The following is a 26,636-nucleotide window of genomic DNA, read 5'->3' as shown; positions in this document are numbered from 1 at the left end:
TGGAATATCCTGATTTGGAAGGGAATATCCTGAGCTGGAAGGGAATATCCTGAGCTGGAAGGGAATATCCTGAATTGAAGGGAATAACCTCATTTGAAGGGAATAACCTCATTTGGAAGAGAGCGTCCTGATTTAAAGGGAATATCCTGATTTAAAGGGAATATCATGATTTAAAGGGAATATCCTGATTTGAAAGGGAATACCCTGAATTGAAAGGAATATCCTAAATTGAAGGGAATATCCTGAATTGAAGGGTCTATCCCGAATTGAAGGGATAATCATGAGCTTGAAGGGACCCACAGGGATCATTGAGCCCAACTCCTTCTCTGCACCCTGCACAGAAATTCACATTTTGGAAGGGGCTGATACTGAAACCCAATATCTGATAAAATCCTGCATCAAACATAAAATAAAGCATGAATTTTTAAACATGGCATGGTTTGCAAACCATGGGATATTTATTTCCTGATAAATAAATATCCTTTTCCCTCTCCTTTTCCTGACATGCTGTATTTGCCTTTTCAGTACAAGAAATATGATGAAGATGCTAAAAATGTAAGACAAAGGATATTTGGAATAGTCAACTACATCAACACGGTGAGAGCAAACAAGTGGCAATGAAATCCAAGTGTTTTGTAATTTTTTTCTATTGAAAAAGATTGAAATCCAAATGATTTATGATTTTTTTCTATTGAAAGCCATTGAAATCCAAATTATTTAAAATATTTTTCTATCGGAAACTACTGAATCCAAGTGGTTTATAAATTCTTTCTATTCTATTCTTTCTAAGCATCATAAATTCCCATTGTTACATGTAGGAATGAATGAAAGCTCCACTTCATGGTAATTTATTCTCCTGTTCTTTGCCTTCAGATATGAGATTTTTAATAAGAATTATTTTTTCTCCTACTTTAGTTATTTATACTCCTACTTCAATTATTTCTACCAATATTTTAAGACACTTTTTAATCACCTGCCAAGTGAAAGGCTGTTGCAAAAAGCATAAATTGATTCTCCATTTCTTTGGAAAGTCAAATTTCTTTTAACCCCATTTTAAAGTTGAAATGTGATGGGAAATCAGATTTTCAGTTTATTTGGTGAGACTTTTTTGGAATTCAGAGCTTGGAAAGACTTTGTTAGGTCTGGAGTGGATATTGGAGTGGAAAAGTGACCAAGTACCAGGACAAGGCTTTGTTTTAATTTTTATTAATTTTTAATTAATTCTCTGCTGCAGGTTTATAAAGCCATCAACACCCACGTGGCTCTGGTTGGCCTGGAGGTGTGGACAGATGGGGACAAGTGTCCCCTGACCAGGAATGCTGGCTTCACCCTGGAGGCCTTCTCCAAGTGGCGCCGGTCGGATCTGCTCAAGAGGAAAAGGAACGACAACGCTCAGCTCATCACGTGGGTCCCTTCCCTTCCCTTCCCTTCCCTTCCCTTCCCTTCCCTTCCCTTCCCTTCCCTTCCCTTCCCTTCCCTTCCCTTCCCTTCCTTCCCTTCCCTTCCCTCCCTTCCCTTCCCTTCCCTTCCCTTCCCTTCCCTTCCCTTCCCTTCCCTTCCCTTCCCTTCCCTTCCCTTCCCTTCCCTTCCCTTCCCTTCCCTTCCCCTGTTTTTATTCCTTAAAAATTGGTTAACAATGCATTCAAGGTCGTTTTTATTCCTTAAAAATCACTCACCAAACTCATTCAAGACCCTTTTTATTCCTTAAAAAATGGTCACTGAACACATTCCAGGCACATTTTATTCCTTAAAAATCGCTCACCAAACACAATCAAGGCGTTTTTTTATTCTTTTGTCACCAATCAGTGGTACACTCCTGACCCGGATTTCCCCATTCCAAGACTGGCTTGTAGCAATTCCAGGACAAAAAAATAAAAATAAATCCAAGCTGTCTCTCTCTCTCTCTTTTTTCTTTTTTTCTTTTTTTCTGTCATGGAGCCCAAATAAATTCCTGCCAGGACACAGCATCCAATCCTTCCAACAGAATCCCTGCAAAAACAGGGAATGGGAACTTTTCCCTTATCTAAGACTCCTCTGGTTCTTCTCACCCAGTAAAGCTGAGTGTCCTGGGGACTGCAGCAAAGTCTGACAACTTAAAGAGTCACAACATGAAGTTTACCAGGAAGATGATTAACTAAATTTCCCCAAAAATGTACGGAATGCCAAATTAAACCAGTATTGACCTCACTTTTCTGTCTTGTGTCCAGAGGTCCTGACTCATCCCAGCCCTTTGCTGCTTTTGGAGCTCTTTGCACTCCAACAAATGCTTTAAATCTGATGAACCACCACGGAATTTAAGTAAATATTAATACAAAAAGTGCTTCATTTTTTTTTTTTTTTTTTTTTATTTGCAGGGGTATTAAATATTTGATTAGATGTGAAAATCCATCTGGAGATGGGGATGGAATCTCCAGCCTGGTTTGGAGAAGATCCCTGAGGTCAGAGCCCATCCTGGCACCCTCTGATCTCACTGTGTCTTTGTGCTTCCTTCCAGAGGCCTGGACTTCGAGGGCACCACGATTGGATTGGCCTTCATGAAATCCATATGCAGCGATGCATTTTCTGCAGGTATTATTCAGGTCTGATTCATTTTTATTTCATTTTTTAAAGCCTTTCCTATGTTTTTTTCACTCTGCCAGTGAAGAACCTTTGTGAATATTGTCGGGTTTAGGGCACTTTCAGTTCTCTGGTTTATTATTGGACTGTAAAAATTCAAAATCAGAGCCCTGGAAGTGTCCAAGGCCAGGCTGGACAGGGCTTGGAGCAACCTGGGATAGAGGAAAATGTCCCTGCCCTGGAAATGGATGGGATTTAAGGTCCCCTCCAGCCCAAACCATTCTGGGATTCTGAGATTTTATTTTAAATGAAGTGTGTGGGGGTAAAGAAAGCGAACACATGATATGCACACCTCCATGGTGTCTATTTTATAAATACATATATTTTAAATAAATATATTTCTATTTATAAATATCTTTAAATATTAAATAATAAAATATAATCCAAATAGATGCACAGATGGGGTGAGTACCACGTGACCCCTCGTGCATCGTGAGGATAATTCCGCTTGTGTTGGGAAGGATGAAAGTTTGACAAGAAAGTCCCACAGATATTTGTGCTTGGCAGAAAGATTTTTAAATGTAGAATCTGAAGACGGAATGAAATGAAAGCAAGTTTTGATATAGAAGAAAAGAATTTCTGAGCCAGTCTTACTGGATAACCAATGAGGCAAAGGGTGTGTTAGGAAGGGTTTTTATGGCTTAGAGCAAAGGATAAATCCATCCAATCTCTTTTTACCAAGCAGAAAGAGAGCACAGGCAAACAAGGCAGCAAATGCTGCAGGTAGAAAAAAAATCTCAGAACTTTCCACTGCAAGAAAACTGAAAAGCATCTTCTAGCTTAAACTGTGATGTACTGACTTTTAGTGATTGGAGAACAGCAACATGAATATGGTAATTACAGCAGTTATGATAGGCTATGGGTGAAAGAAAAACTGTCGTGTTTTTATTGTAAATGAAAGGTGACTCTGACGTTGGTGACGAGAGAGAATGATGCATCTGACTCCGTCATCAGAAGGCTCATTTATCACTTTATGATACTGTACCATGTACATTGTATCTAAACTGAAACTGCCGTGCCCTCACTCTCACTCACCACTGCTCACACTGCGCTCACCTCTGATTGTCTCCTGACTGTCCGTGACACTCTGACACACACAGAGAGACACACAGAGAGACAGACACAGCAGCGACAGACACACACACACACACAGACACACAGACAGACAGACACACACACACAGACACACACACAGACAGACACACACACACACACACAGAGACACACAGACACAGACACACACACACACAGAGACAGACACACAGACACACACAGACACACAAACACAGACACACACAGACAGACAGACAGACACACACACACACAGACACACAGACAGACAGACACACACAGACAGACACACACACACACACACAGACAGACACACACACAGACACACACACACACACACACACACAGACACAGACACACACACACACAGAGACAGACACACACACACAGACACACACAGACAGACAGACAGACACACACACACACAGAGACACACAGACACACAGACACACAGACAGACAGACAGACACAGACACACACACACAGACAGACACAGACACACACACACAGAGACACACAGACACACACAGAGAGACACACACAGAGACACACAGACACACACACACACACAGACACACAGACACAGACACACAGACACAGACACACACAGACAGACACACAGAGACAGACACACAGAGACAGACACACAGACACACACAGACACACACAGACACACACACAGACAGACAGACACACACACACACAGACACACACACACAGACACACACAGACACACACACACACACACACAGACACACCAACACAGACACACACAGATACACACAGACACACAGACACAGACACACAGACACACACACACAGACACACACACACACAGACACACACAGACACACAGACAGACACACACACACACACACACACACACACACACACACACACCCCCCTGGCCCTGACAGGCCAAGGGAACAAAGCATCCTCACTGTGGGTAAACCATCTCCACATTGCATTCTACTTTAGCACAACACAGGCACAGCAAGCGAGATCAGAATTGGGTTTTCCTTCTTCTCTGCTTGTCTCACAGCTTCTCTCTGTTCACAGGGCATGTGAATACCACATTTTTTGTTTTCTCTGTTGTTGCTGGTGCTGTAAAACACACATGGGAATAACAAAGAGCTTTCCTTGCTCCCCAGGACCACAACAGGAACGAGGTTGCGGTGGCAGCCACGATGGCGCACGAGATGGGGCACAACCTGGGCATGAGCCACGACACCAAGGCCTGCTCGTGCAGCGACGACATCTGCATCATGACCGACACTGTCAGGTGGGGCTGCACTGGGGCTCTGGGCGGGCGGCCAGCCCCAGCCTGGGACACGGCTTCTGGCCAGGGAGTGTCCGGTTTTCGGCTGTTTGGATGGCCTGGAAAGGCCCGGGGTGGCCTTGGGGCAGCCCGCGTTTCAAAGGACGAGAAGAGGCTTCAGTTCTTTTCTCGGTCTCTGTGTTTATTAATTGTTTATCTAAAAGATTTTTCTCGGCCCGACAGAGCTCTGCTCAGCAGCCAGCCATGAGCACATCCCTGCCCTCCGTACAGCACCTATCTTTATACCCAAAGTTACGTGTACAATATTTATCATTTTTCCCAATACCTTTCACCTTATTGCCAGTGCACTTTTAGTAATGACCAATCCAAAGCGCCACCATCACCACAGAAGATGGAGGAGAAGAAGAAGAAGAAGAAGAAGAAGGACAGGACACGCCCCAATTTCTCCATCTTACTTCTCTAAACCCCCTGTACATAAATCCTAAACCTGTTTCCTTTTCTAATTAACTTATCCCTTCACCATTCACTTTGGTGAAACCTCCTATCCTCATACAGGTGTCATCTCCTGTGTGGGATCAAAGTCCAGCCACCAGACACTTCTGGAACATTCCAGGACTCCCGAGCCCCCCAAGGGTGCTCTCGGTGACACCTCAGTCCTGAGGTGCTGAGATCCCACAGTCTCGGTGTTTATTAATTGTTTATCTAAAAGATTTTCTCTCGGCCCGACAGAGCTCTGCTCAGCAGCCAGCCATGAGCACACTGTGCTGCCCTCCGGGCAGTCACCTATCTTTATACCCAAAGTTACGTGTACAATATTTATCATTTTTCCCCAATACCTTTCACCCTTATTGCCCGGTGCACTTTTAGTAATGACCAATCCCAAAGTGCCACCATCACCACAGAAGATGGAGGAGAAGAAGAAGAAGAAGAAGGACAGGACACGCCCCAATTCCTCCATCTTACTTCTCTAAACCCCCCTGTACAGAAATCCTAAACCCTGTGTTTCACCCTCTAATTAACCAATCCCTTCACCATTCACCCCGGTGAAACCCTCCTATCCTCATACAGGTGTCGTCTCCTGTGTAGGATCAAAGTCCAGCCACCAGACACTTCTGGAACATTCCAGGACTCCCGAGCCCCCCAAGGGTGCTCTCGGTGGCACCTCAGTCCTGAGGTGCTGAGATCCCACAAGGGAGATTGTTCTGTTCAGTTATTCAAACAAATCAATTTTAAAAAATGGATGAAATCCCAGGCCATTGTCAGATACTCCCAGACAGAAATCCCACAAAAAACCCAACGCAAAACTACTTTAGACCCTGTATATTTAGAAAATTGTTTATGTGTATATTCATTTACATATATTTATTTATATATATTTCTTTATTTTTGCATTTATTTCATTACATTTCCTTATGTACATTTAATATTTAAAATGTTAAATTATTATTTAGATATATTTTTAGGTATGCATATTTATATTTATATTTATATTTATATTTATATTAGATTTAGATTTAGATTTTAGATTTAGATTTAATTTATATATTTATATTTAGAATTTATATCTAAGATTTAAGATTTTAGATTTTGTATCATTTATTTTCATATATTTGCATTTATTTATGTATATTTAACACTTAGCATGTTAAATTATTATTTAGATATATGTATGTCTAAATATATTAGATATATATTTATATATATTTAGATATATCTCTCTAAATATATCTTATATATATACACTTAGAAATATATCTCTAAAATAATTTCTAGATATAATATACTTTTATATAAAAATATATTATTAAATAATAACATTTATATAAGTAAATATATATTATTAAATTAATATGTATTATATATATTTAGATATATATATCAAAAAGTAACTTGTATGTATATAATAAAGATATCTTTTTTATATATAAATATATTATTAAATATTATTTATATATATAATTTTATATATATTTGCATTTTATATATCTAAATATATGAAATATATCTTTATATAGCTAAAATAATTTTTATAAATAATATATAATATATTTCTATATATATTATACAATATATTCTATATATAATAATAATAATACATATATTCATAATATAATGTAATATAATATAATATAATATAATGTAATATAATATAATATAATGTAATATATATACCATTATATATAATAATATCTATTCTATATATAATAATACCTATTCTAGATATAAATATGTTATTCAATATTAATTTTTATATATAATGGATATAAACAATTACATTTATATATAAATAATTTTTATAGTATATATAATATATTTAATATCGAAATATATATTGAATATTACTTTTATATATAATTAAATATATATTATTAAATTTATAGATAGATAGACAGATAGACAGATAGATATAGATATATAATGATATGTATATGTATATGTATATGTATATGTATATGTATATGTATATGTATATGTATATGTATGATTGTATAGATATAGTATAGTGTATAGATAGGTATAGGATAGATAGTAGTATAGATATAATATAGATATAGGTATAGGTATAGATAGATATAGATATAGATATAGATATAGATATAGATATAGATATAGATATAGATATAGATATAGATATAGATATAGATAGATATATAATGTTAGATATATAATATGTATATATAAACCATTAAATGTTCAATGTGTATTTAGAACAATGTTTCCCCCAGAGCTGTGGGACAGTCTCATGTTCAGTTCTCTCCCGAGGGTGTTTCACTCCCTGCCCGTGCCCATCCCACCATGACCCCTCCCGTGTCCCCGCAGCTCGGTGATCCCCAGGGAGTTCAGCTCGTGCAGCCTGCAGAGCTTCGAGTCCTTCATGCTGGCCGACATGCCGCGCTGCCTGAGCAACGTCCCCGAGCAGGGCAGCATCATCGCGCCCGCCTCCTGCGGCAACGGCTTCGTGGAGCGCGGCGAGGAGTGCGACTGCGGCACCCCCGAGGTACCTGCGGGGACGCGGGGCTGTGCCCGGGCTGGGCTGCTGCGAGCTGTCAGTCCCTGCGGTGGACACTGCTGTTTGACCACCCTGGTGTATCCCTCCTGCAATTTAAGTCCAATGATAAACATAAAATATATTGTTTCAGTGAGCTCTTCTAATAACCAGATTTTTTTGAATGAGGACTTCAAACTGTTGCTGCAAAATTTGTGTCCCAGTGTGAAAAACGCCAATCACTTGTTTTTAAAATTTTTAAAAGTTTAATAGTAATAAAATAGTTAAAACGAATAGTAACACAATCAGACTAATAATAATTTGGACAAATTGAATAAGGACAATATAAGACAATAAAAACAAAGAGTTACTGATGTCCGGGTACCTTTTTCTGGGCATCACGAGCCCGAAAAAGGACCCCTGCTAACAAAGGATTAACCCTTAAGAACAATAGCCCATTGCATATTCATACACTTCATACATGATGCATAAATTCCATTCAAACACAGGATTCTGTCTGGGCAGTGTCAGCTTCTTCCTTCTAATCCTAACAGCGCCTCCAAGGTGGGAAGAAGTTCGTTTCTTCCGATAAGAAGGCAATAAATTCCCTTTCTCTGAAAGATTTAGGTGTCCTGTGGCTGCTATCTCGCTGCAAGCCCTTCTTGTTAAACAAAGCATCTTACATAGCATAGTTTCTATTTTAACAATTTTTATAACCTAAAACTATATTTAACACAGTACTTAAAAAAATTAATACAGCATTATTTTCTAACACAACACATATAATATTCATCTTAATATTTGCGAAAAGCCAATCATAAAATACATGCATTTTTCACACCAGTAAAACTAAAACAGGCTGAATTTTGGCTTCACATGTTACTGCGTGTGATTTGGAGCTGAGCACAAGGCTTCAAATAAAAAATACAGACTTTGAATGAAAGCTCCCGCTCAAGTGAATATTAAGTCATCTTTCTCTTTTCTAAACTCAGTAGGCTCCTGACTGCTCTCTGTTGTGTGTGGATCTCAATGCCATTAATAACACCCTGATGCCATGGCCAGCAGTCAATGCCAGCCTGGTAAAATGGACATTAACAGCAGGATTCACAGCTACTCAATTAACCCTGCTATTGAGCCATTGCTAATTGCCATTGAGCCATTGCTCAGCAATTCCAGAATGGCTGGCAAGACCCTTTGGGGTATATAAAAACAGTGCCAGGCAAAGGAGTTAGAAAGCTTAAACTCTACACAGTCTGTCATTATTCTAAATGAATTCCTTGTATTGTGAAAGCTTAAACTCTACACAGTGTCTCATTATTCTAAATGAATTCCTTGTAATGTGAAAGCTCTTGCTGAAGCAGAAATTGCGGTCATCAAACTGCTGAGCTGGGGTGGCTGGGGATGTGCTGAGTGCTGGGAAGGATGAAGCCCTGCTTTGTCAGGAGGGTGACAGAGGAACTGAGAGTGGACAAAGCCATCCCCACAGCTCAGCACAAACCCCGAGTTCCCTGCACAGCTTCCACCTCCAAACCCAGGCACTTTAGGGAAGGTGCTGCCCAACAAATCCAAGGGCTGGTGCCAGGCTTCCATCCCAGCCAGGGACAGTGGTGTGGTGTCCCTGTCCCCAGCTCTGATTTCTGCTTCTGTCCCAGGAGTGCACCAACGACTGCTGTGACCCTGAGACCTGCAAGCTGAGCTCGGGAGCTGCCTGTGCCTCTGGGGAGTGCTGTGAGAACTGCCAGGTGAGACCCTTTCCCTGTAAAAACTGCCAGGTGAGACCCCTCACCTCAGAGAACTGCCAGGTGAGACCCCTGCTCTCCCCTGTGAAATCTGCCAGGTGAGACCTTTTCCTTGTAAAAACTGCCAGGTGAGACCCCTCACCTCAGAGAACTGCAGGTGAGACCTTTTCCCTGTGAAAACTGCCAGGTGAGACCCCTCCTCTGTGAGAACTGCCAGGTGAGACCCTTTCCCTGTAAAAACTGCCAGGTGAGACCTTTTCTTTGTAAAATCTGCCAGGTGAGACCCCTCACCTCAGAGAACTGCCAGGTGGGACCCCTGCCCTCCCCTGTGAGAACCCCCCCTCTGCAGATCCTCACCCCTGCTGCAATAAAGCAGGAACTGACCTTGCACCAGAACTGGTCCCCTGTGTTTGACAGCACTGCCAAGGGCACTGTCATGGAGTCACGGAATGGCCTGGGCTGGAAGGGACACGTGGGATCACTGATCCAACCCAGGCTCTGCACAGACACCCCAAAATCCCAGCCTGGGTATCCCTAGAGTGCTGTCCAAACTCTCCTGGAGCTCTGGGCAGTGCCAGCACCCTCTGGGGGAAGAGCCTTTCCCAAAACCCAGCTTTTCCCTGATCCCCAACCATTCCCTCAGGTGCTGTCACTGCCCACCCCAAACCATCAACTCCCTCAATCTCCCACCACCCTGCAGAAATGAGCCCTTTGTTGGCCATTTTCTCCTGGCAATAAAAGCTGTGGCACAAGAGGCAAACCCTGAGAACTGACAGATCCAACACGAAGGGAGATATGGATCCTGCTCCTCACACAGCCTGTGTGTCACCATTGAGCAAGAAATGACACAGATTCACTACAAGGCTGGTTTGTAAAAGAGCAGCTTCAATATGAAAATTCTCTTCTTTTATAGATAGGTTCAACACATTCTACTTGATTGGCTAATTAACAAAAACTTTCTCACAAACAGTCCTGGAGAAGAACAGAAAGAGTAGGAAAAAACCTGCAGGTTGTTTATACTAACAAGTTATCATTGTTCTTCTACAACTCCCTGAAAAGTCTCCCAAGCCCACTGTGAGCACACAAAGCTGTTTTCTCCCTCTCTGACCAGGCTGTTGCCCCCACCCCTGTGCAGTGAGGTTTTCCTGCCTGTTCCAGCCCTCAGCTGGGTGGTTTGGGCAGTGTGGAGGAGCTGGGTGCTGAGTGTGGCGTTTTCTCCCTCTCTCAGTTCAAGAAGTCGGGCTCGGTGTGCCGGCCGGTGAAGGACGAGTGTGACCTGGCTGAGATGTGCACGGGGCGCTCACCCAGCTGCCCCGAGGATCGCTTCCGTGTCAACGGGCACCCCTGCAGATTTGGAGAGGGCTACTGCTACCTGGGCACCTGTCCCACCCGTGACAGCCAGTGCAAACACGCCTTTGGGCCAGGTGAGTTCACTGTGGCACCGAAAATCAGCTTGGCTTGGGCCTAGAGACAGGAGAGGGAATTCTGCATCACATCCTCAGATCCAGTGCACCTCAGGAACTGAGGGTCTGCTCTTCAGCTCAGGCTTTGTGGTATTTGCAGGGGTCCCCAGGACGAGGTGAGAGATGAGTGAATCTGACTCCATGTTCTTAGAAAGCTAATTTATTGTTATATCACAGTACATTACATTACATCATATCATATCATGTCATATCACATTATGTTATATTACATCATATCATATCATATCATATCATATCATATATCACAATGTTATATTATATCACATTAGATCATAATATATCATAATATATCACATTATATTATATTACATTACATTATTATAATATAATAGTAATTTATTAATAATTTATTATATATTATATAATAATATATAATATCTAACCTATATAATATGTATTATAATAATATATAATATATAGCAAATTGAATTAAATTATTTAGTATAATATAATATAATATGATATAATATAATATTTATAGTAGAATATAATAATGTGTTATGTTATGTTATATATTATACTATACTAATATATAGTATAGTATAATATATATACTATATATATTATATATAGTATATATATTATACTATATATACTATAGTGTGTATATATATATTCCAATTATACTATAATTGGAATATATAAATGTAGTGTGTATATGTATATATATATATACACTACAGAATAGAGAAAGGACACAGACAGAAGGCTACAAAGAATGACAATGAAAAACTCATGACTGACCCCTCAGAGTCTGACACAGCTGGCTGTGATTTGTCATTAATTAAACACAATTCACATTAAACCAATCAAACATGCACCTGTTGGTAAACAATCTCCAGCCACATTTCAAAGCAGCAAAACAGGGAGAAGCAAATGAGATAATATTGTTTTTTCCCTGAGGCTGCTCATCTTCCCAGGAGAAGAAATCCTGGTGAAGGGATTTTTCAGAAAATATGACAGTGACAGCCCATCCATAAAAATAAACTCCAGTTTGTAGCATAATTAATGATGGTTTTTATATTTCCCATTTTCAGTGGTTGTAGCTCATGAGCCAGACCTCAGGACATGGCGTGCTCTGTGCTTTTAGGGAAACGGGAAGGGGGGAGCACATTCCTCTTTTGCAGAACACGTCTGAGTTAGTTGGAATGGAGCTGGGGAAGTGGTTTTGGCCAGATAGGAAGAGGAAATGACTGTCCTTCAAATTAACAGCCAGATTTGGCACGTGTGGTTCTTCTGAAAGCAGCATTTCATAGAGCTGGGGAACGGCTTGGGCTGAAAGGGGATTTAAATCCCACCCAGTGCCACCCACACCTCCCACTGTCCCAGGTGCTCCAGCCTGGCCTTGGGCACTGCCAGGGATCCAGGGGCAGCCACAGCTCCCTGGGAATCCCATCCCAGCCCCTTCCCCCTTCATGGTGTTATAAATGAATACTCCAATTTAATAATTAAGGAAATTTATTAAATAATCAGAGTATAAGTTTGGTAAAAGCCACAAGCAATTTGACTCTGAGCCAGGTGATCAGAGTCAGGGAAACCCAGATTTGGCCTCTATGGCACCAAAGTCCCCGTGGGTCTCCAAATGTCATTTATTTCTAAAGAGTTGGTTTTGTACAGTCTTTTGGGCTCTGGAAAGACCCTTCTTTAGGATATTGTCATAGTTTTTCTTTCTTGCTGCCACATTTCTGAAAAAACTGAAATCCTGTCAGGTGAAAATCTTCTGGGATAAACATCTGGTGTCGAATATTATCTTATTGATGATGCCTATCAAATGCCTCCTGCTGGGGTCCTGTCAGATGAAAAACCCCTTGAAATATCCATCCCTGGAGACAGTGTCCTCCTGGTGTTTGAATCTCCATCCTCATCACTTAGCCTATTACTGCTTGGTGCCCGACACTGCCTTTAGTACACAAAGTGCTGTGGTTTTTAATTTCCTTCAGCACGATTTATTTTATAACATATATTACAACAGGGAACAATTCCTTCCCAATCTCCCATCCATTCCTGCCCTCTGGCAGTGGGAGCCATTCCCTGTGTCCTGTCCCTCCATCCTTGTCCCCAGTCCTTTCCCGGCTCTCCTGGAGCCCCTTGAGGCTCTGAGCTCTCTGTGGAGCCTTTTCCTTTCCCTTGGGCACTTCCAGGGATCCAGGGGCAGCCACAGCTCCCTGGGAATTCCATCCCAGCCCCTCCCCATGCTCATTCCTTCCAAAAATCCCACCCCAATCTCACTTTTCCCAGTTTGGAGCCATTCCCTGTGTCCTGTCCCTCCATCCTTGTCCCCAGTCCTTTCCCAGCTCTCCTGGATCCCCTTCAGGCCCTGCAAGATGCTCTGAGCTCTCCCTGGAGCTTTCCCTTCTACAGAAACTCATTTATGCCCATGGGCACTTGGCTGGGAAAGGCCATTTCCAGAGCAAAGGAAGGAGCTGGAATCTTCCCAGTTCTGGTTTGGGATCCCAATCTCACCCTTTTTATTGTTTTCCCCCTGCAGAGGCCACAGAGGGCGAAGCCTCCTGCTACAATGTGAACGAGATGGGGAAGTACTTCGGGTACTGCAGGCAGGAGCAGGGCACCTACCTGCCCTGCAAGAGAAAGTAAGCACTGGGCTGTGGGATGGGCTGGGATTTGGGAAGAGAGGCCATTCCTACTCTGACCAGGAGCCAGAAGCCAGGAACACCCTATTTTAGTGGCACAGCCCTCTCTGTTCCCTCTTGTTCTGTCTGAAAAATGGGAGAAGTAATTTCTAAGAAAAGTGGATTTAAATCATGAGGTGTGAGAGCAAAAGTGTGCACATTACATAATATAATATAATGTAATATAATGTAATATAATGTAATATAATGCAATATTATGTTATATTATGTAATATAATGTTATATTGTTTTACATCATGTTACATTGTGTTACATCATGTTACATTATATTACATTATATTACATTACATTATATTATATTATATTATATTATATTATATTACATTATATTATATTACATTACATTACATTATATTATATTATATTATATTATATTATATTATATTATATTATATTATATTATATTATATTATATTATATTATATTATATTATATTATATTATATGGTATGGTATTGTATTGTATTACATTACATTACATTACATTACAGTATATATTATTATATTATATATTGTTATATATAATAATATTGTATTATAATCATCGGTGAAGGGCTGCTTGGGAGGAGAGTGTGAGGGTGTGCAGGGAACTCCAGAGATTTTGGGATGGGGAATTTGAGCCTCAGAAGTGAAGGAATATCAGTTAAACGCTCATTTCTGTGAATGAATTTGTGTTCCCTGCTAAGCTCAGCAGGATTTAAGAACCTGCCACCTGCTCAAGCCCAGCTGCCACACCAGCACTCCCTGCTGCAGCATTTCCTTGGAATTCAGGCTGCAGGAGAGCCCAGCTCAGGGGGTTTGCTGGGCCTTGTCCTTGGGGTAACAGCTCCTGCTGTCCTTGCAGAGACAGACTGTGCGGGAAGCTGTTCTGCTCCGGAGGCAGGGAGATGCCCCGGGACGGGAGCCTGCTGTCCTTCAGGGCCTGCAAAGGCAGCTTCTCCCGGGGTGGGGGCGACGACCCAGGGATGATCCTGGATGGAACCAAGTGTGGCAATGGGATGGTGAGTGGAGAATCACCTCTTCCTTTGTTCTTCCCCCTCGTTCAGGCTTGTTGATATAATTCTGTCCTGTACAGGGAAGGTTTTAAACAGGAAAGACTGAGTGGACCCCAAAGTTCTGCTGATCTGTTTTCCCAACTTTTATCCCAACCCAGCAGCAAAGCAAACAGGAATTGGCAGCATTCCCATTTCCTCAGGCTTGGCTGCTGCCTCATTCCCTGTACTGACACAAAGATGTGTGGCAGCAGAAACACGGCTGTGTCTGAGAGGTTACGAGATCATTAATGTGTTACTGCATTCAATTATTGCATTTAATTATTTCCATAATGGCTGTCCCTCATCACTGGGTGCTGTTTCCAGTCATTTCCTTGAATATTCCTGCCTGGAAGGGAGGGATGAGGGATTGAGTGGGGAGCAGTGATGTTTGCACATCTCTGACACTCCCTTTTGTACAAAACACCCAAATGGAAAATCAGCCCCTCATCTCCCACTCCTAAAGGGATCTGAGGGATTTCCAGAGCTGTTCTCCATCCCCTCACAGGATAAAGTGCAAACTCTGCCTGTCCTGGAAGCTCCAAATCCCTGTGGTTTGCTCTCATTTCAGGTGTGCAGCCGTGGGGAGTGTGTCCAGGCTGAGGACGTCTTCAGATCCACCAACTGCTCTGCCAAGTGCCCTGGCCATGCTGTAAGACACCAGCATTTGATGTTATTCACTTTAAAACCACAAGAAAATGATGCAGGTCAGGCTCAGACCTCCTTGCTGACAGTGTTTAAGTCATTGATGCAAATCTGTCAAATTTGAGGAGTCAGAAACTTTAAAAATTTTTATGAAAACACATCTCACCTGATGGAACATCAGTATTTATGCCCAGGAGATGGACACAGCCCCTGTGTCTGACCCTGCCCCTGAGCCATGGTATCACAGCTCTCCTCTTTTAGGTTATTTTGGTTTGGGGAGGAGAATTCTGCTCACATTTGACCATTCAGAGACCTACAGATAAATAGATTAACTCTGTAGTGAAGCTTTCCCTGCAGAAGCAAAAGGTGCATGACATCAGGACTGTCCTTTAACACCCCAAACTGCTCATTTTTGTGCTAAATTTTAGCTCAGATAAGTGAAGAGATTAAAAAAACCTCTCATCATCCTCACTCAGAAACTTTCTGAGCCCCCAGACTCACTGGTGTCCCTGTTTGTGCCCCCAGGTGTGTGACCACGAGCTGCAGTGCCAGTGTGAGGAGGGGTGGGCACCCCCCAACTGTGACAGCTCCTCAGCCCTCACCAGTGAGTGCCACACCTTGGAATGTGTCCTTTCCTGCCTGCAAGGGATCCCTGAGCATTTCAGCTTTTCAATTTTCCATCTGTTTGTAATCTTGCAGTTCTTTAATGTATAACTCTAAACTCCATGTGAGTGTGAGCTGTTGCTCTCCCATTCTGGGCAGACACAACAATTCCTCTCCAGGATTTCAGCTTTTCTATTTTCCATCTATCTGTAATCCTGCATTTCTTTAATGTATAACTCTGAGCTCCACATCCAGTGTGAGCTGCTGTACTCCCATTCTGGGCAGACACAACAATTCCTCTCCAGGATTTCAGCTTTTACATTTTCATCTATTTGTAATCCTGCAGTTCTTTAGTGCATAACTCTGAACTCCATATTAATGTGAGCTGCTGCTCTCCCATTTGGGGCAGACCAAACAATTCCTCTCCAGGCCTGGGAGCCAAGGACACCTCACTGCCTCAGGGCCCAGAGATGGGAACAAAAGGGAGTTGGGGCAGCAAACTTGGGGTCAATGACTTCATTACCTGAACCTGTAATTGGAAGATTAACCCCAATATGCAAATAGGTCAAATTTATAAAAGTGTGGAACCCATGAGCAATCATCCATTTTGGGGGTTCAAAACCAGCCTGGATGTGGCACTGGGTGCCAGGGTTGAGTTGAGGTGCTGGGGCTGGGTTGGACTTGATGATCTTTAAGGTCTCTTCCTACCCAGTGATTCTGGGAATTCTGGGAATCTGCCCCAAAAGGCACCAGAAGGAGCTGGGGAGCTCCAGGGGAACAGCCCAGCACCAGAGTGGCTCATACAATTGTTAATTGGAATAATTAAGCTCATCAAGCGCAGCAGCACTGAATCATGTCCTCAGGCACAGGTTTGAACAATTCCAGGGCTGGGAGCTCCAGCCTGTCCCAGAGCTGGGCAACCCCTTCCATGAAGAAATTTCTCTTCATATCCAACCTAGAACCCAGCACTGTACCCAGGGAGCTGATTTCTGAGCACCCCTCAGCCCTGCAGGGAGGAGGAGAGGAGGTGTTTTCCTCTCTAAGCTGACGAGGGATTCCCCCTGGAGATGACACCAACAGGCTTCTCCTGTTTATTCTCAGAATAACGAGTTCTCTGTCCCTTCAAAGTGGAGCCAGGATCCCAGAGGCTTTGCTGTGAGGGAGCTGGACAAGTTCATTTATCATCTGCATGGTCCTTAACTGATCCACCTCTGAGGGAAAATTATTTGTGTCCAGATTTTCATGTGTTAGGGGGGAAAAAACGCCTTTATTTAATTTATAATATGGAATATTTTTGTCCTCTCCTCACCCTCTCCAGAGCACTGTTAGCCCTGAACCTCTGGCTTGGTTGAGGCTTTGGAGTAGTTTTGTTGAAAATTGTGGAAGAAACTTTATTTGAGGGCAGTTTGAAGGTGTGCACCCTTCTGTGGGTAACAGCCTCTGGGGCAGAGGAGAGGAAGGACAGGGGAGGATCTCTGAGTGTCAATGGAAAGGGCAGGGATGGTTTAGGGTTTGTTCAGGGTTTGTTTAACTCAGGGAACAACAACTGACTTCAAACATGGCAAAACCAGCAGGAGTTCACCCCTTTCCATCACCATTTGTGGCAGGAGGAGAAGCCATAGAATGAAAACAGAGATAATAAAATTCCTTCATCAGTGGTGATGGGACACTTCTTAATAATGGTGAATCTTGCTGGGTGTCTCCCACCCTCAGTGGTTCTGGGATGTTCAAAGAACTGTTTCTGTCCCTGCTGATGTTTAGGAACTGTTTCTGTCCCAACGCTCAGTGATCCCTGATGTTTCAGAACTGTTTCTGTCCCTGCCCTCAGTGATCCCTGGTGTTTAGGAACTGTTTCTGTCCCTGCTGATGTTTAGGAACTGTTTCTGTCCCTGCCCTCAGTGATTCCCTGGTGTTCAGGAACTGTTTCTGTCCCTGCCCTCAGTGATCCCTGGTGTTTGATTCTTTCTGTCCCTGCCCTCAGTGATTCCCTGGTGTTTAGGAACTGTTTCTGTCCCTGCTGATGTTTAGGAACTGTTTCTGTCCCTGCCCTCAGTGATCCCTGGTGTTTGATTCTTTCCCTCCCTGCCCTCAGTGATCCCTGGTGTTTTAGGATTCTTTCTCTCCCTGCCCTCAGTGATCCCTGGTGTTCAGGAGCTGTTTCTGTCCCTGCCCTCAGTGATCCCTGGTGTTTAAGGGCTGTTTCTGTCCCTGGCAGGCATTGCTGTGGCTGCTGGCGTGCTGGCTGTCCTGGCTGTCACTGCAGTTGCAGCCGTGCTGCTCACCCGCTTCCGAGGCTCCCACAAGAGGTAAATCCTTCCCACATCCACCTAAAACCCACAAACCACAGCCAGGAAATCCCTTCAGAGCTTGCACGGGGGGTGGGGGGAATTAGACCCTGGAAGGGAAGGAAGATGGTCCATGAGATTTGTGGAGGCATCAGAAATCCCATGGCTGGGAGGGGATGGAAGAGTTGAAATGGAGCTCTTGATAAATCCTTAATAATCCCAATGAATAAAGGGAAGAAAGAAATCAAGGACATGGGTACAAAACACCAGCAGGAGTAAGGCAGGGCCTCAGCTGTGAGGTTCTTTCTTCAATTAACTAAAATTGAGCATGACTTGAAATCTTTGACAGCCACCAGAGCAGGAGGGGACCCGGAGCCACCAACCAGGTGTTTGTGGATCAGGAGCAGAGCTGCAGGGAACAGCCTGTGCTGGTGCCACCTGCCCAGAAGGTGAGAGCAGGGACAGCTGGGGACTGTCCCCAGGGCTCCAACCATCAGCCCAAGGGACTGCATTTCCATGGGATTCCCAAAATGCTGAGGGGACAGTGCTGGGAATGCCAGCACGACACTCCCAAAATGCAGAGGGGAGAAATACCAGCATGAGATTCCCAAAATGCTGAGGGGACAGCAGTGGGGATCCCAGCATGAGATTCCCAAAATGCTGAGGGGACAGTGCTGGGAATGCCAGCATGAGATTCCCAAAATGCTGAGGGGACAGCGGTGGGGATCCCAGCACAAGATTCCCAAAATGCTGAGGGGAGGTGTAATCCAGCATGAGATTCTCAAAATGCTGAGGGACAGGGGGTGTGGGGGGAATTCCCAGCAAACATAGAATTAATCCAAAATAATTATGAGGGGACGGTGCTGGAATGCCAAGCCATTGAGATTCCCAAATTTCATGCTGAGGGGACAACGGCTGAGGAGGACTCGAGCACTAGATTCCCAGAATTAGAGGGAGAATCCAGCAGAATTCCCAAAAATGGCTGTGATGAGCGGAGGTGACAGTGCTGGGAATCCCAGCACGAGATTCCCAAAATTATGAGGGGAGGAATCCCAGTATGAGATTCTCAAAATGCTGAGTAAGGGACAGTGCTGGGAATGCCGGCACAAGATGCCCAAAATTATGAGGGGACAGTGCTGAGAATCTCAGCACAAGATCCCCAAAATTATGAAGGGAGGAATTCCAGCATGAGATTCCCAAAATGCTGAGGGGAAGAATTCCAGCACGAATTCCCAAAAATGCTGAGGGGAGGGACAGCGCTGGGAATGCCGGCACGGGGCGGGCTCTGGGTCCCCAGTGAGCCGGGGCAGGGCAGGGACAGCCGGAGATAAGGGGAGATAAAGCAGGAGATAACGCTGGAGGTGAGATAAGGGCTCCGCCCCATTTGTGACCGTTCCCGTCCGCAGGTAATTGATAAGAAAGTTCTTCCCGTGCCTCCACCTCAGGAGAACAAACCGCACCTTCAGAGTGTGAGTATTTCTGGGAATGTCCCTGCTTTCCTGCGGGGTTTGGGAACATCACAAACCCCTGGAGACCCCTGGGGACAATCTGATCCCAAAGGGACAGCCCTGAGCTCCAGAGGGGCTCTGTTTTCTCAGTCACCATCCCTGCACCCCCAGCCCCTTAAAGCATTTTCTATCCAGCTCCAGGCTGCACATCCCAAGGAACACGTGGATGCAAGGCACACACAGAGGGTTAAATGGTTCATGTTCTGTTTTTTCCAGCCTGCCCTGAGGCCCAAGGGTCCCCCACCTCCCGTTCCTGCCCCCAAACCTGGCTCTTCCCACCCCGAGGAGAAGTTTGTGAGTACAACCCTGCAGCTTCACACACCCCTATCAGATCCCAATTCATATTTGCAGCTTCTGATTTAAAGTGAAAATTTAAAATCACAGCTATTCAAAGCACAGGTTTTTAGGGTAGGAATCAGTTTTTGGCCGTGTAATCCTAAACTGCACAAATATCCCTCATCAGCCAGGGGGTCCTCCAAGGCAGCAGAAGCAAACTCAGTAGCTGGAGTTTGACCCAAGAGGCATTTCATGTGTAAACACAAAGTAAATGATGAGTAACTCTGCTGCTGCAGGTGCCTTGAGGGTCCCTGTGTGGCAGACATGTGCTGGGTCTTACATTTGTAAGAACTCAGAGGAATAGTTCTATTTCTCATTAATAAACCCAAAGCATCCTAATAAAAGGAAATACCTGCCTCAAATGTTCACCATCTCAGCATCTGAGGCCCCTGCCCCCCTGGCAGGAGGGTATAAAATCCATCTTCATTCTGGTCACACAACTCTGGGGTGCTTCCTGCACAAACACTGGTCAGGACACATAAAATGTAAAATATAAAATATAAGATATAAAATATACCCATGTATCAGTTATAAACCACATTTAAATCCCACTCTGTGAGCTTGGATATTGATATTTAAATATTGGGAATAGCTCAGTGTCTTCTGAAACAGACCTGGCCCCCTTGTATTTGTATTTTGTTGCCCCCCTGGACATGGACAGGTGGGAATTCCTGGGATTTTGCAGCAGGAAAATGCTGCAGGGTGAGGGTGGCTGGGGCTGGGGAGGGTCTGCAGCTGCTCAGAGAACCCAGTGACATTGAAACCCCATTTTGTTCCAGGCCCCAGAGAGAACAGCTCCTCCTGTGCCCCTTCCCAAAGGCAAACCCCCTCCTCCACCCCAGGTAATTCAGGGGGGAATAACAATTCCCTGGGGATGGAATTCCCATCAGCTCCCTGGGGATGGAATTCCCATCAGCTCCCTGGGGATGGAATTCCCATCCATTCTCTGGGGATGGAATTCCCATCAGTTCCCTGGGGATGGAATTCCCATCCATTCCCTGGGGATGGAATTCCCATCCATTCCCTGGGGATGGAATTCCCATCAGTTCCCTGGGGATGGAATTCCCATCAGTTCCCTGGGGATGGAATTCCCATCCATTCCCTGGGGATGGAATTCCCATCCATTCTCTGGGGATGGAATTCCCATCCATTCTCTGGGGATGGAATTCCCATCAGTTCCCTGGGGATGGAATTCCCATCCATTCTCTGGGGATGGAATTCCCATCAGTTCCCTGGGGATGGAATTCCCATCAGTTCCCTGGGGATGGAATTCCCAACAGTTCCCTGGGGTTGGAATTCCCATCAGTTCCCTGGGGATGGAATTCCCATCAGCTCCCTGGAGACAGAATTCCTTCACTGCTGGGATTTAACTGCTGCTTCTCCCTGCAGGCTTTAAAGCCCCCCATGAACCCCAGAGTCTGAGGCTTCCCAAGCAGAGCTGGCTGGGCCACCTGAACTTTGCAGGGACAGTTCATCCCTCGATTCCTCCACTCCTGGCAAAGGTGTCCTGGACCATCTCCCTCTCCTCCTCGAGAACTGACTGAGAGCTGCCTGGGGAGATTCGGGATTTCAGGCAGTGAGGAGCCCTGGTGGTGACATGGAGCTGCTGTCCAAGGGAAGCAGAGCAGAGCCACCACTTGCGCTGAGGTGTAAACCGGGAGTAAGTTACAACAGCTGCTGAACACCCCCAGCACTGTGGGATGAGGCTGCTCCTCCTCTGCTCCTCTGGGGCCAGAGCTGAGGGAGCAGGGACAGTGTGGCTGCTCCAGGTTTGGGAATTGCAAACTGGTTTTTTTGCTCCATTTCTGGATCTTTTCCAGCCCTCTCTGCCCTCAGCAATACAAAGATTTCTCCCTCAAGTGCAAGTCATGGAGAAAAACAAACTCTCCCTGCCCTGAGGAGAGAAGTTGTGTCCCCAGGGTCTGAGCTGGACATGGAATAAGCAATGAGACACACTGGGAATGGTTCTGGCAAGATCCTTTGCACTGGATTCTCTCCACAGTCCTTAAATTCCCTGCAAAACATGGATGTGATGGAATTTCAGTTCTTCCTTTGAGGTTGTGTTGGATGAGGATGGATGTTACTGGAAGAGCAGAGCTTCCTTCCTCTTTGGATAATTGCTGCTTTATTTGAGCCAGGAACAGATTGGAATCTCCACCTGGGTTTGACTGGGGTGTAAAAATCCAGAAGTTATTTTTTATGAGCTGTAATTAATGTATTTACAGAGATTTCTGTATTAAAGTTCTGTCTGAACAGGAAGCAATTGTTGTGTTCTTTCAAGCCCATCATGAAGCACAGGAAAACCAGGGTGAAGTGGGGTCATTTCTGACATTGCCAGAGCCCTAAAACTCCCAATTTGCAGCAAAAAGATCATTCCCAAGTGTTGTCAGCCCTGCCAAGTCAGCCAGGAAAGCTGAATTCCATTTATAATGAGGCTTGACAGGATATTCCAACACAGCTTTTCTGCCACCTTCAAATCTGTTTCTTCCTTATTTCCAAGCTTTGGGAGTACGCCAGGATTTTCCAAGAATTGTGAGATTTGAAGCAAATCTAGAGAATTTTTTTTTTCTTAATAACCTTCTGAGATTCAGCTCCAAACCTGGAGCCTGGGCTGCCTTTTCCTGCAGAAAACCAAATCCTCACCTGCTCATACCTGAACTCCTCCATTCCCAGCCCTGATCAGAGGGTGAGCCCTGGACTGGGATCAAAAATCCTCCTTCAGAGTGACCGGGAGTAGAAACTTCATAAAAATATTCTATTTCTCTGTAATTTATATATAAATTTATATCTGATTTATTCCACCCAGAGCAGGTTCTGATTCCCAGCCCCTCCTGCCCCGGGACGCCCGTGGCTACTCCGTGTGTAGCTACAACCTCTCGTTGTGTTGTACAAATGTGACATCTGCTGCTCAAAAGGCTCCACTGCAGGAGGAACAAATGGTGGTGGTTTTTAGGCTGTAACAGCAAGAAGGACTCACAGGAACAGCCCCAAAGCACATTCATTAACCCCCTCATGTCCACACCTCAGCCAGTATCCATCCTTTGCTGGATTCGATCTTTGAGCACCCCTGAAGTGATCCCTGCAAAGGGAAACCAAGAACCTGCCCAGCTCCAAGGACGCTGCAGAGCCCAGTGCCCAAAAATGGGGAAAGAGAGAGAATTATAAAATCACTGAGGCTGGAAAAGCCCTCAAAGCCCATTGAGTCACCCATCCCCAGCAGTGCCACCCGTGTCCCCAGTGCCACATCCACAGGATTTCAATCCCTCCCACTGCAGGAGGAACAAATCCCCAAATCACCTGGAATTTGCTGGCCAGGAGCCGTGGGCTGCACCTTTCCCTGCTCTCAGCCCCCAAAAAAGCCATTTATTGACAGGTTTTTTTGGTTTGAGTGAATATTCCACTCTCCTCCTCCTCCCTCATTCTATGGGAAAACAAAAATGTCTTTTTCCCTGTTTCTTTTCAACCTCTGAATTCACAGAATCCCAGAATCCTGGAACGGTTTGGGCTGGAAGGGCCCTGAAGGATCCAATTCCAGCCCCAACAGCTCCCACTATCCCAGGGTGCTCCAAGCCCTGTCCAGCCTGGCCTCGGGCACTGCCAGGGATGGGGAATCCACAGCATCTCTGGAACAACCCAATTTTCCAATTTCCCACCCTCCTTCACCCCAATTTCCCTCCATCTGCACCTGAGATTGATGCCACCAGCACCTTTTCTCCTTGCACCCCAAACCCAACCTTTCTGTGAAGGTTTTCAGGGAGTTCTGGAATTCCAGAGCATCCCAACAGAGCAAATTCCTCTGGAATTCCTCTCCCACCCTCAGAATTGCTCACTTTTTAAATTCTTCTTCTTGGGGACTTATTTTTTAAGGGTTTTTCATGGATTTTGTCCCCAGGAGACAAAGCCCTTGACATCTTTAGTCTTTTACCTCCTCTCTTTGCTTGTTCTTAAAAACTGTCAGGTTCCCTTCCCTTTGGGGGCAATTTCACTTGAAGGGTCCATTTTTATTACAATAAAACCAAATTTTTCCTCCTCTAATGGCAGTTAACATCACTCTGGCCTTTTCCTTTGCTTTCTCTTCATCCCTCCTGGTGTATATTTTCTGTGCTTCTCTTAAGAAATCCCCCAATCCCCTTTCTTGCCAATTGTCTCATTTCTCCAATTTTCTCTGTATGTCAAACCACACCTGGGTGACAAAATATGTTTTTAGTAAGATTTGTCTGACTGCTGTTTCAGGGTTGATATTTGAATATTGCCTCATATTTTTCCTCAATCTTTCTTGAGTATTGCCTCATATTTTCCCCTCAATCTTTCTTGAATATTGACTCGAATTTTTGCTCAATCTTTCCAGCCCCTCTGTTGGGGTTTCCTCCCTCTTTTGTTGTTCATTAAATGGATTCTGAGGATTTTGGCCCTTTTTGCCGTGCACATTCCGTGCTGGCCGTTAGAGGGCAATGGGATGTGGGGAAGGAGGAGCTGGGGGATCAATTCTGCCCTGCCAGCACCTCCTGCCCTTGGGCTGTGTCCAGGGAACGTTGGATCTGCAGACACGGAGGCACCAGACAGGGAACGAACTGATCCCAGCCCTCCAAACGTGACTCCAGGCCCGGCTCAGAGCTCCTCACAGCCAGAGCCAGCTCTAACTGAGTCAGGTTTAACCCAAGCCTTTTCCTAGCAGCCCTTGTCCAGGTGAATAATTCATGTAGTAGCAACGTGAAATTAAGGATTTTGCTTCCCTGTGCCAGCAGATTTTCTGCAGCCTTGCAGCAATGCATAAATCATCACCTTCTGCACAAAGGAGGAGATAAAAGGCAGCAGGATGAGCCCACTGATGTGAAAACTCACAGGGAAGGTTTTTTCCCTGAACTCACACCTTGCTGGTTGTCTGCCACCAAACTGGGCTTCATGGTCCCCCAAAAATGCTGCCAAAAAATGGTTCTAACCACGCCAGCCTGTGCTGGTAACATCAGTAATAATATCAGTAATAATAATATCAGTAATAATAATGTCAGTTACAGTAATATCAGTAACCAGGGAATCATGGAATATCCTGGGCTGGAAAGGACCCACCAGGATCATCAAGCAGCTCCTGGCCCAGCACAGACACCCCAAGAACCCCCCCTGTGCTGAAATGCGAACCTCAGCCACTTCAATTTCTTTAATGACGGCTGCAAAGTGCCATTAATCATCCCTTTAATGATAATTTCCTCAGTATGGCACTGCTGGATGCTTCAGCCTCCTCTGGGGCTGAGCACACAGGAGGCCCCAGCGTTCCTCCAGGCCCTGCGTCCCTCCAAAGCCACCCTCAGGAGAGTGGCAGAGATTAACAGGCTGCTCCTGACACGAGATCCATAAATAATTCCACAAAAAGCGTGGCCCCGGCCTTTAGAAGGTCTCAGGGCAAAATAGTAGAGGCTGAAATATTGATGGATGTGTCTGCAGGAGCCATTAGGGAAGGGAAAGTGGTTCCATGGGGCTGGGCTGAGCCAAGGCACCGGGAGGACAAAACACATCTGAGTGCCCAGCCCCAGGTAACAGGAGAAATTACAAACCGCACACAATTTCAGCAGGAATTTAGAAATGGAATTAAAAAGCTGCTCCTCCAGCAGGGAAAGAGGTGCTGGGAAAGCCTGGAGGAGATTTCCAGCCAGAACACGTGAGGACAGAGCTCAGGTGCCTGCTTGGGGCTGCAGCCACACAGAACACCCCTGTTACAGCTGTTCTTACATGGAGACAGGGATGAGCTGCTCCACATCAGGGTCTATTTTTGCCTGTCCTGGAGTGCTCTGCAGTAATGTGCTTTCCATGTTCCATTTTGCAGCCGTCACGGAGAGGAAAATCCCAGGATCCCAGCGGTGGGAAAGGCATGGTAAAGAGCTGCTGAGAATTCCTGAACGTGCTCCTCAATTAGGTCACCCCAAAACCCCCTCCTGCCCAGCTCCAGAGCGTGATGGGGCTCAGAGCACGAGGTGATTGAACAGAGAATGAAAAACCCCGTGGTGGGGTCTCCCAGAGAAGTACTGGGACAGGACATGATCCCCTTTGGGACATGGATCCCCTTTGGGACATGATTCCCTTTGGGACACGATCATCCCCTTCAGGAATTCACACCCTTCAGGACACAATACCCATCAGGATACCATTCCCTTCAGGACACAATGCCCTTTGGGACAATTCCCTTCAGGACACCATTCCCTTTGGGACACAATTCCCTTCAGGGCATAATTCCCTCCAGGACACAATTCCCATCAGGACACAATTCCCTTGAGGACACCATTCCCTTCAGAACACAATTTCCTTTGGGACACCATTCCCTCCAGGACACCATTCCCTTCAGGACACGATCCCCTTTGGGACACAATTCCCTTCAAGACACCATTCCCTTCAGGACATGATTCCCTCCAGG

At 44.7% G+C, this 26,636-nt stretch overlaps 1 protein-coding gene across 1 annotated transcript in view; it reads left to right on the top strand.

Annotated features, from left to right (window-relative positions):
• The window catches only part of LOC135456954 (zinc metalloproteinase-disintegrin-like batroxstatin-2), a 30,493-nt gene extending 8,099 nt beyond the window's left edge, over nt 1–22,394 (top strand). The window contains exons 8-24 of the mRNA XM_064731165.1: nt 526–597; nt 1,235–1,404; nt 2,495–2,579; nt 4,839–4,969; nt 7,787–7,964; nt 9,605–9,694; nt 10,920–11,115; nt 13,664–13,766; nt 14,670–14,826; nt 15,428–15,508; nt 16,027–16,105; nt 18,320–18,410; nt 18,739–18,838; nt 19,796–19,858; nt 20,114–20,191; nt 21,013–21,075; nt 21,623–22,394. Coding sequence (XP_064587235.1) covers nt 526–597; nt 1,235–1,404; nt 2,495–2,579; nt 4,839–4,969; nt 7,787–7,964; nt 9,605–9,694; nt 10,920–11,115; nt 13,664–13,766; nt 14,670–14,826; nt 15,428–15,508; nt 16,027–16,105; nt 18,320–18,410; nt 18,739–18,838; nt 19,796–19,858; nt 20,114–20,191; nt 21,013–21,075; nt 21,623–21,655 — 1,770 coding nt within the window. The 3' untranslated portion in view covers nt 21,656–22,394. The remainder of the gene's footprint in view (nt 1–525; nt 598–1,234; nt 1,405–2,494; nt 2,580–4,838; nt 4,970–7,786; nt 7,965–9,604; nt 9,695–10,919; nt 11,116–13,663; nt 13,767–14,669; nt 14,827–15,427; nt 15,509–16,026; nt 16,106–18,319; nt 18,411–18,738; nt 18,839–19,795; nt 19,859–20,113; nt 20,192–21,012; nt 21,076–21,622) is intronic.
• The last annotated feature ends 4,242 nt before the right edge of the window (nt 22,395–26,636 follow it).

The sequence above is a fragment of the Zonotrichia leucophrys genome, chromosome 22 (genome assembly GCF_028769735.1).
Source record: "Zonotrichia leucophrys gambelii isolate GWCS_2022_RI chromosome 22, RI_Zleu_2.0, whole genome shotgun sequence".
Lineage (NCBI taxonomy): Eukaryota > Metazoa > Chordata > Aves > Passeriformes > Passerellidae > Zonotrichia > Zonotrichia leucophrys.
This window is presented reverse-complemented; position numbering and strand designations above follow the sequence as displayed.